At 28.0% G+C, this 10827-nt stretch overlaps 1 protein-coding gene across 1 annotated transcript; it reads right to left on the bottom strand.

Annotated features, from left to right (window-relative positions):
* Positions 1 to 209: 209 nt before the first annotated feature.
* On the bottom strand, positions 210 to 9668 carry Shd (cytochrome P450 family 24 subfamily A member shade). Its single transcript, XM_074256792.1, has 9 exons — positions 9475 to 9668; positions 7516 to 7624; positions 6347 to 6448; positions 3670 to 3868; positions 3265 to 3452; positions 2969 to 3164; positions 2720 to 2882; positions 1708 to 1953; positions 210 to 1616 (listed from the first exon to the last, which is right to left on the bottom strand). The coding sequence occupies exons 2-9, from the start codon at positions 7604 to 7606 to the stop codon at positions 1302 to 1304; spliced, it is 1500 nt and encodes a 499-aa protein (XP_074112893.1). The 5' UTR covers positions 7607 to 7624; positions 9475 to 9668; the 3' UTR covers positions 210 to 1301.
* Positions 9669 to 10827: the final 1159 nt, after the last annotated feature.

The following is a 10827-nucleotide window of genomic DNA, read 5'->3' as shown; positions in this document are numbered from 1 at the left end:
TTTTATTATTTTTAATTTTAATTAAAGTATTTTTTTTTTTTTTTTTTCAAATTCACTAAAAGCACTTCGGTGTTCACGGAAAGAACAAGATTATACTTAGTATAATCCTTGATTATACTTAGTATAATCCTTGATTATACTTAGTATAATCCCAGATTATAATGAGTATAATCTGGGATGATATTCAGTGTTATTTCGTTCTTTCGGTGTAAATTTATAATATATTTATTTTATGTATTTATAATATATGTATTTAATATAATATCTATATAATCCTTTATGTTGTACAAATATTGATGTATTTACATAAATTTTCGTATTTACAAAAATTTACTTTAATATTATCTATGTGTACATATATTTTAGCAGATAAGGTACTAGTATACATATTTACTTTTAACGTAAATACATATTTTGAAGATCATAGTTTAGTTTAGCTTTACATGTACACTTAGCTTATTATACTGACATAGTACATCAAAATATATTTATTATCTATTAAATACCTTCTACGAGTCGGGTGGTGATGCACGACAGCATGACATTAATTAATTTATCAATTAATCATTACAAAATTATTGATCAATTGAAAATTAATTTTTCTATGAAACAAATGGATTTACATTTACAAAAAGTATTGATTTCAGTCTTTAACCACTTGAGCAACAATAGTTACAATATTACATCAGGCTAGTTGTGAATAAACTCCTTATATAATATTTATAATTTACTCGCCAATATTATAGTTTTATAAATTGGGTAAACTTTATTCTGGAATACTTTTTTAAAATACTCCCTTGATTGTAATGGTAAATATTAACAAGTGGGCTCAACTATTTTAATTTTTTATCTAATTATGGCCCAAAATGGATTTGAATCCACTTGTAAATAATTACTAATATACCTTTTTTTTATTTCTTGATATATTTACCAGCAGTCTTATTTGTAGTGTTAGTTATAAGTAAATAATTTTTACAGACAGACATTTTTTATCATGAATTTAGTAAACGGAGAAAAAAAAATGTTTTCGTAATGAAAAATTGATTAAAATGAAAATTATGAAATATTTATATATGCAGTGATTTAATAAGATTAATTGGCGAGTATGAAAGTGTAACTACGATAAAATGGAGTTGAGTAACAATAAATAGTTAGTTAAATGAAATTGTGAAAGTACTTGTAGAAGAAAAAAAAATTTTTTTTTAAATATACAAACAAATGATGAAAAGAACAGATAAGAAGAAGATAAAGAATGAAGTGAAGGAGAACAATTGGTGACTAAAAAAATAATAAACTAGTAATTAGTGTGTAATTTGGCGATCTTTGAAGTCGAGGGAAATGGGACCCTTGGGAGCAAGAATGTACTCAAATTGCAATTGCAGCTCGTCTTTAGCGACTATTTCGTATTGACGTACTACTTTAGCGACGATAAGTTGGAGCGCCTTCTCAACGAACCGCTTTCCGGGGCATATTCTGCGCCCGAACCCAAAAGGCTGCACCAGAAGCGGGCTGTGGGGTGCGAGGGGGCTCAGCCATCTCTCGGGCACCCATTCCTTGGCATTCTTGAAATTACAGTCCTGTAAACCTGCTATCCACGTGTGCAAAAGAACAACAGTCTGCAACGGATAAAAAATAATAATAATTTCAGGTCTATTTATAATTTTTATCAGATTTATGCTAGTTTTTGGTTAAATCTTGGAAACTTACACCCGCCTCCATTTCGCGGCCAGACAGCTTAATTGGTTCGTCTAAAATTCTTGCGATACAAGGTGTCGTGGGGATTACCCGAAACGCTTCAGTGATACAGGCGCGTAAATATTTTGCACTGTTGAGATCTTCAGCCGCGATATCGCAGCCTGCTGGAGCCAGGTTTATAACTTCTTCGTAAAGCTCTTTCTGGACCGCCGAGTTGCTTCCAATTAAATGGAAGATAAATACCAGGGTGTTACCTAGCTGCAATTCAATTTCATTGTTTGTAATCTTTCACTCTTATTTACAATAAATCATTTTTTTTTTTTTTTTTATTATTATTATTATGATCGGCTGCCCAATTTTAAAACACAGTAACTGCAAGATTCTGATAACTTTTAGACTTTAATTTCAAGTAATTTTTCTTAAAAATATATTCAAGTATTTTTTATTCATTAATCAAATTTTTTTATCAATTTGGCGCGCAAACTGTTTTTGAATAAGAAAAATTTTTTAAAATCTTCTAATTGTTTCGCTTAAAAATATTATGACATTAAGATATGAAAAAAAATTAAGTTAGACATCTAAAAATTTTTATAATTTTATTTTTTTTTTAATTATTAGAAAAAGATTAAAAAAAAAATTTAGAAAAATTTTTTAGAGCTTATGAAGATGGAATTTTTAATAATAAATTTTATTGTCATACTTTATGATCCAGTTTTTAAATCTAGGATAAAGTTATTATCATTGCCATTAAATTTTTTTTTTTAGTAGTTATTTATTTGTTGTAAAAATCCAAAAAATTGACAATTGATAACTTCAGCTTTAAAAAATTCCATTTTCAAAATTTAAAAATTTTTGAGTTGTCAAATTTATTTTTATCACAATTTATTAATTAAAAAAATTTTTAAAAAGATCAAATATCTGTTGAATTAATTTTCATAACTCAAGTGTCATTAAAAAAGAAAAAGAATTAAAATTAAGTTAAAAAATTGAGAAGAAAACAGTAATAACTATTGAAAATAAATACCGTATGTATTCCAGCAGCTATAAAATCGACAATAGCAGCTCTCTTGTCCTTGATATTAAGACTTTTCTCCCTCAAAATGGACTGAAAAACGGCCTCCACTGGTTCATCACGCGCGTTTTCATTCTGTTCTCTTATTGTTGTGTCCAGCAGCTCGGAAATAATGCTGAAACAAAAATTTACCATAAAATTGCCGTCTTAAATAATAAATAAGTAAGTATAAATTAAAAATAAAATTCTTGGGGAAGTTACCTGTAAATTTCATCCTCACTTTCGATCAATTGTTTGTAAGCCTTTGTGGGTAATATTTTCCAAAGCGGTAATCCGTAAAATGCATCGCGAGAAGCAGTAAAATGTATTCTCACGGCTTCGGCCAACCTGGCAGTAAGACAACTCGAATTGGGCGTTAAAAATCCCAAATGTCTTCCAAGAATTAACGTACACGTAGCTGAAACAAACTTTTGCTTTAAAACCTGGGCTCTTAACTTCTCAACTAAAACAAAATCTGTAATTATACATTTAATTTATTTAATTAAACAGATACTAACTCTCAAGACCAACTTTGTAAGCGATGTCTTCGAAAGAAGAGACAGTGTCTATGGTCCTGTGATGGTTTATGAGATCAATCAGTTCGTCAGATACTTGATTGAGGGCGGGGAAAAATCCGAGGACTGTGCTGGCTCCCATGAGCTCTGGCGTAAGAGCTTCTCGCAATTTGTGCCATGTTTCCCCCTGCCTGGAATTATAAAAAATTGGTTCGGCATTAAAGTGGTATTATTATCCCTTAAATTACCTTCACTTGTATATTGTGTGTTTTTTTTTTTTTTTTATTTTTTTTTATTTTTTTATTTTATTTTATATTTTTTATTGCAGGTTGTTGGATGGTTGTTGGTTGGTTGGTTAGTTGGTTGTTTGTCAGAGGAAGAATAAAGGACGTAATAAACGTGACTTACTCGTTGACAAGGCCGAGATTGGTGTAACGATCTTGACGAGATCGTCGGTAAGATGATATGACCTCCTGAGGTGGGCGCATCGGGTACCTGCAGCCCCGGCGTATCACCTGCTCAATGTCATGACGTGAAAATACTGATATAACTGGATGGTTCCACAGCGCTTCCTCCTTGCACAGCGGACCGTACCTTTGATTCATGTCTGCTCTTAAATCGGGGATTAGTCACCAGTTGATCCATCAGTCAAGTACTAAGCTTTTTATTTTTAATTATTCATTTATTTTTAGGTAATTATTTACAAGTGGGGTCAACCCCATTTTGGGCCATAACTAGGTAAAAAATTAATATTTTCAATTTTTTTGAAACTCAGTAAAAAATTTTGCGTCAAAAAATTTTGTGTTAAATATTTAACACTTTTTTGTGTTAATTTAACTCAATAAATATTAAATTTACACATAGAAGTGTGTTAAAATTTTGGAGTAAATATTTAATACTTTTTTGTCTTAATTTAATACTTTTTTGTCTTAATTTAACACAATTTTAAATTTACACATAAAAGTGTTAAATATTTTACACAAAAATTTTTTGACGAAATGACGCAGAATTTTTTACTGTGGATAAAAAATGTCTTGAAAGGAAAAAATAAAAATTTTCATACCTCTTTTGCTTTCAAAAGTTGGAAAAAATTTTGGCTCTCATGTTTTTGGATAAAATTTATATTTTATCTATTTTTGAAATTTTTTTTTTTTTGAAAAGTTCATAAAAAAAAACTTTGAAAAAAAATGAATATTACAATTTTCTAAAAAATTTATAAAATTGTGATAATTAACTTTTTTTTTTCATGTTTATTTTTTATGTATTTAAAAAAAAAAAAAAGATATATAAATAAAATAAAATACAATTTTCATAAAAAAAAAATTAAAATTAAAATAGTTGACCTCATTTGTAAATAATTACCTATTTTTATACGCTAGCTTCATTTTAACTTTTAGCTTCCTTATTTATTGCTAATCTAATCTGATTAATTGGGTTTTACACTTGAAAAAAATTTTTTTCAGAAATATTTCTTCATTGATAATGATAACAATTCATTAAAACGTAAGATTCTCTTTATATTAATTTTTTTTTGTGGATTAAATTGATAAAAAAAAAAATTTCTCGCCTAATTGAGACATTGATAAGATTAATCTTTCGGCGGATTTTATTAATGAACAAAACTGTGATTATAATGATGAAATATTTATTTTATGTAACTTAATATTTAAAGAAATGAATAAAAGAGTTTTTTTCCCAAAAATTAGTATCACTAAATATAAACAATTATCGATAAAATAGCTAATCCCCGGATAACAAGAGTTGAACTGTGACCCGGTATTTTTTTTTATCAAGTTTAAAAATATGTTAATATTATGAAATAATAAAAAAGTTGCATCTAAGGCAAAAAAAAATTTTTTCAATGTCAATTTAAATGAATGTTGAGTATTGAAACATGAATAATTTATATCAAGGTTTAAAATGATTGGACGTAATAAGAATAATTCAAATACAATATAATATTACGAGGGTCAGTAACTGGGACTATTGAGAGTGTTCCGGAAATTAATTCTTATTTAATTATACTACAACTGATTTCATAATCATGATTTATAGTTCAATAATTAAATGATTGTTGACATTAAGTTATTGTCACAGTGAAAGTACCAGACGTACTATCATTTGCTATTATTATCATTTTTATTCTCTTCCTTTTTTATTGAGAAGAAACATCAAATAGTCAACTTAATAATATTTTTACAATTGATAATTTATTTTTTTTTTTTAATTGTGAAATTTACATAGCTGACTTTACAATGTAGAATAATCCCGACATCGAAATACAATTATAGATACTACATAAATAAAATATAAGTATGAAAAGGTATAAAAATTATTGTTACGTAACTGTGATAGTTGAAGTAAGAAGTGTAATATTAAATAAAAAAAAAGAGTACGAACACCCTGATATTACACTCATCGAGACCTTTCATTTGAGTACCCACATCAATTTTTCATATATTTTATATATTTATATATTTATATATATGTATGTATGAAAAATATATCGGGATGAGCTTATATTTTTAAAAATATCAATATTTAAGTATTCAGGCTACATTCTAAAATACTATCTCTAGTTACATAATTAAGAAATGACCTTGTATCTTGTAAACTAATGACATTTTCAAAGATATAAGCTCATTCTGATATTACATTTGTCAAGAGCTTTCATTTGAGTACCCACATTAATTTTTTATATATTTTATATATTTATAAATATGTATATATGAAAAATATATCAAAATGCATGTGGGTACTCAAATGAAAGCTCTTGACGAGTTTAACATCGGGATGAGCTTATATCTTAAAAAACGTCAATATTTAAGAAAGTACAGTGCAATTTAACAAAATTTATTATTTAATAAAGTAAAATTTTGTTTATTTTTATTTTGCTAGTAATTAAAAAAGATCAAAAATCCAGTTTTGTAAGACACACTTTGTGATACAAATAAAAACACTACTCTATTTTGTAAACAGCTGACTTTTAAAAATTTTTGGTTTTTATATACACGTGGTGATTTAAATTTCTTGATATGCAATTTATAATTCAAGCGAATAAATTTTATTTAAAAATAAAACATACCTTTGTATGCATCGTGAATTTTATCCAATTGGTAGGGCCCAAACCACGAAAAGATCCACCTGGTCCCAAGAACTGGTATCGGCACGGGTCCGGGAATCTTTTCTGAAATAAAATCCAGTTTAGTGATAAGCTCGGTTTTCGCTACTGAATACTTTAATAGCTACTAAAAATTTTATCATTCTTCTTATGATTATTATTATTATTATTTTTGTTATTACAATCGGTGACGATTTTAGATTACATTGAAATTCAGCTGACGTTTGAAACCCGACGACGTGGTTACCGTTATATGTTCATAAAACTGGCTTCATCAGCTAATAATTTCTGATATAATGATTATCGCGTCGGTCAGATTCGCTCATTATCATCAATCTCATTTATCGCCTATGCTTATTTAGTATACATATATGCTGCTGATACTCTCCATTCTCTCTTTCTATTGCTAAACCAGTTTTCTCCAATGTGGACTTTGATATTCTCATTCTCTTTTTTTTTTTTTTTTTTAATTATTTTTACCTTTTTTTATCGATAGTGTCTTATTATCACTAAATTAAAAATAGTTATACTTTCGTTAACTTTATAATGTAATATAATATAAAATAATAAATTAATACTAATAATAATTATCTCAGGAAAAAATATCAATTTTTAATTTCATTTCAAATCTAAGATAATAATTTATAGATCTATATATTTTTTTTTTCCTTTTTATTTTATCTTCAAACGAAAAGATAAAATAATCAATTTTTTAATAAGAATTAAAAATAACTTTAAAAATTTTTTTTATCCAATAAAAATCAGTAAAAAAAATTATTTACAGTCATTAAAAATTTATCATTCAATTATAATCAAAAATAATTTAAAAACCGGAGCAATAAAAAATTATATTATTTTTTTTAAGTCTTGTAAGTATTTTAGGTGATTAAAAAAAAAAAAAAAATGAAAAAATCTTAATTACTTTAATTTATAGCTTAAGCAATAAAAAAATTTTTCTTTCAATCAAATAATTAAAAAAAAAAAATCTAACGAATTAAATTTTATTTTTAATTATTTAATTATTTTATTGTGTAGCGTGCTTCGGAAGAAAAAAAAATAAAATGATTAAAACACTAATTAATTTTTTTACAGCAATTATATTTTTAAAAATATAATCCAATTGTGTTTTTTACCTTTAGAAAAAAGCCAATGGGGCCGGTAGCTGGTCGCGTAAGCCCAAATCGCCAATAGCACCCCGGTGATTATTTCCAGTAATGCCATCATGATGTCTTGAGTGATTTACTGCAACACAAAAATTGCTGGTAATAAATAATTAAGGTAAAAAAAAATTTATTAATGTAATATTAGTCAGCGGTTTAATTTAATCTCAGCAAAGACAAAGACCTATACAATTATAATTGACCGATAAGTTTGATTATTTCCGTATTAGTAAAGTACTGATTACTGTCGGCCTTAAACCGCTTAAACAATTTATCTTTTGTTTATTTATTGACTTCCTGCGGCTTCAATTGCTCGGTTTAACTTAGAATTGCTCTAATCATTTTGATCGCTTTCCGCTGCAAGATACTATTATAAATATAAATATTCAACGCGAATTAATATTTTACATTTATATAGATCTCATCGGTATCTTGCCGATACAGACACAAGATATTAAATTTGTTTACTTTTATTAAACAAATTAAATGAGTAGATAATTATAGAATAAAATTTTTTAAAAAATAATTTAATAATTTTTTTTTTTTATATAATTCTTTTTGTGATACTTAATTTTTTTTTTAAACAGAAAATTGCCAGATGTCTGCTATTTTCAGTATTATAATTAAAGCAACAGATGTACAATTTTTTAATTAATTTATGTCGGAAAAAAAATTAAACAATTATATATTGAGACAGTTTTAAATGATAATTATTTTATTTTATTTATTTTAACAATTATATTCTATTTGTTTGACTGAGTGTAGACGTTTGTTAATTTTTATTATTTTAATCTAAAATAATTAAATTTCTAAAATTAAATATTTTTTTTTTATTTAAATTTACAGAATAATTTATTTAAAAAAAAAAGTGTCAAAAAATTAGTTTGCTATTTCAATTATCGCAATATTATACTACTTAATATACAATCCTCGAACATGCGTGAAATATGATTAATGAATATGATTAGAAGTGAGTAAATTATTGTAAAATTAGATCACGCAACATACGATTATCAATTTTTTTTTTTTTTTTTTTTTTTTTTTTTTTAATAATATTTATATATAAAATAAGAAAAAAAATTATCATAGATAACGCACGTTGTGTTTTATTTGTATTGCGAAAGTTATTAAGTCGGGGTTAATGTATGCGTATAAATGTTGCAAAATTTCATTGTCATCCGAAATAAATATTCATTAACAGTTAAATATAAATGTAAATATATATAAAATATAAAAAGCACACTGTTAACTCGATATATTTAATAATTTACAATAGAATACATTATATGGGTTATCAAATGAGGCTAATTGCGTTAATGGTGAATGACCGATAATCATAATTTCTAAATACTCACGTTAGAACTATTTTTTATTGCCCATAGACAACCCATACACATTTTAATTAAAACACACGCACTAATTAATCAGCCCGCGCATCAAAAAATAAATAAATAAATAATTTACCGAGTGTATATCGTCACTAATTAAATAATTGCAAAGTTATTTATTTGTTTAAAAAAATTGAGCGCATTTCCGAAAAGCGACCTCGAATTTTTCAATGCAAATTTTGTTTATTAATTCACATTATCACTGATACTCATTAATTATTAAATTATTGAAAAAAAAAAAAAATAAATAATAATAATTTGTGGTAAAAAAAAAAAAATGAAGAAATAAATAATGTAAATAAAGAAGCTTACTGGTTGTAATATCAATAAATGTCTAGAGTAATTGATGTAATTAGTAGTAAACATCAGTAATGACTGTACGGGCGTTACTAACAGACTAAGCGAGTGTCCGAGAGTCGAGTCCGAGACAGCGTGGGCCTAGACGATTGTGATCACGCTCGAGATACTGATTATCGCAACATCTTTGCCCGTGGGTCAGGCCGGAAACTCAAATTACAATTATGACAATTGCTCTAGTACTCACTTCAGAAGGTCAAGCGCAGTCCAGATAGGATATCGGTCAGCGAGCGAACAAATGTTTATTATAAATTATTATAAATAAATATTCAAATATTGACTAATATTTATTGTTTGTAATATTTAAAATATTTAATAGATTATTTTAAGCGGATTAAACTTCACTAGCCAAGAAGAATAAGTGAGTTAAGAGAGACTGGTGGAATAAATATATAGCTTCACTGAGTACACATGTAGACGTAACTTAACGTGATTGAGTCGTAAGAAAAACTGTGGAATTGGGTGACAGCCGGAGTATTATTTATTGGAGACGGGAAGAAAGGGAAACTATTAATAACAGTACAACAGATTATAAATAGTAAGTATTTATGATAATAATTATATTTGTAGTGATAAAAAAAAAAAAAAAAAAATAATTGTAGGTGGTGTTAAATTGAGGAGGAAAGCGGTATCACTCAGGCACGGGGGTGAAGCGGGATTACCGCCTCCCCAAGCGTCTGCGATCGTACTGATCCTAAAAAGTATCAGAACACGTTATATTTTTGAAAAGATAGGGGAGGAAGAAGCTAACTAAAGCTACTAAGGGGATTGGGATAGGAGGGAGATACGCGACCGTGGACAAACGTGTGGGGAGGACGAGGACTCTGTCGGGGGGACAGCAGACAGGAGGCAAAAGATAAAGTAAGGACCCGTTGCTGTTACGAGTAAAGGGGAAGAACAAGAAGAAGAAGAAGAAGAAGAAGATGCAGAAAAGGAGGATGATAAAGAAGAAGAAGAAGAAGAAGAAGAAGAAGAAGAAGAAGAAGAAGAAGAAGAAGAAGAAGAAGAAGAAGAAGAAGAAGCGAGAAGGAAGGCGCGGAAGAGAACGGAATCCCTCATTTTTTTATCTTCTTTCTTCTTACTCCTCCTCCTCCTCCTCCTTCTCGGTGTCTCCTCCTCTTATTCTTATTCTTGCGGCCGGTACTCACACTTAACTCAGGCTCTCTTTTTCTACTCTTCTTTGCTTCCTTTTGTTACGCTGAGTCTCATCTCCTCCTCCTTAAGAGTGACTCGTCTCTACTTTGTCTCGGCGGTACTTCCCTCCTCCTCCTTTTAGTCACGCATGCATTTTACGCACGTGTGTCGTTATCGTCGGGCACATTACAAGACTCTTCGTGTCTCATGTATATGACGCTATCACGGTTTGTTTTTTACCGAGCACTTTTCTGTTTGTTGTTTTTATATTTTATTTTCCTACCCTTTTTTCCTTTTTCAAGCTTGCTTTGTTTATTTTCGCAGCCTGGTAGCGAAAATTAACCACCGTATAGTACACCGACACACCGACAGCCTGGGACAAACTGTTCCATTCGCTTTTGCTTCA

Source organism: Cotesia typhae, unplaced genomic scaffold (assembly GCF_013202065.1).
Source record: "Cotesia typhae breed Kobodo isofemale line unplaced genomic scaffold, CoteBio_Ctyphae contig_123, whole genome shotgun sequence".
NCBI classification, from domain to species: domain Eukaryota; kingdom Metazoa; phylum Arthropoda; class Insecta; order Hymenoptera; family Braconidae; genus Cotesia; species Cotesia typhae.
Note: the sequence above shows the minus strand (reverse complement) of the source record. Positions and strands in the feature narration are given on the sequence as shown.

Coding starts and splice junctions, on each gene's coding strand:
- Shd (XM_074256792.1), bottom strand. CDS start 7,606: ATGATGGCATTACTGGAAATAATCACCGGGGTGCTATTGGCGATTTGG. Junction 6,449..7,515: donor CCATTGGCTTTTTTCTAAAG/GTAAAAAACACA, acceptor ATTTTATTTCAG/AAAAGATTCCCGGACCCGTG. Junction 1,954..2,719: donor TAGCTGCTGGAATACATACG/GTATTTATTTTC, acceptor ATTGAATTGCAG/CTAGGTAACACCCTGGTATT.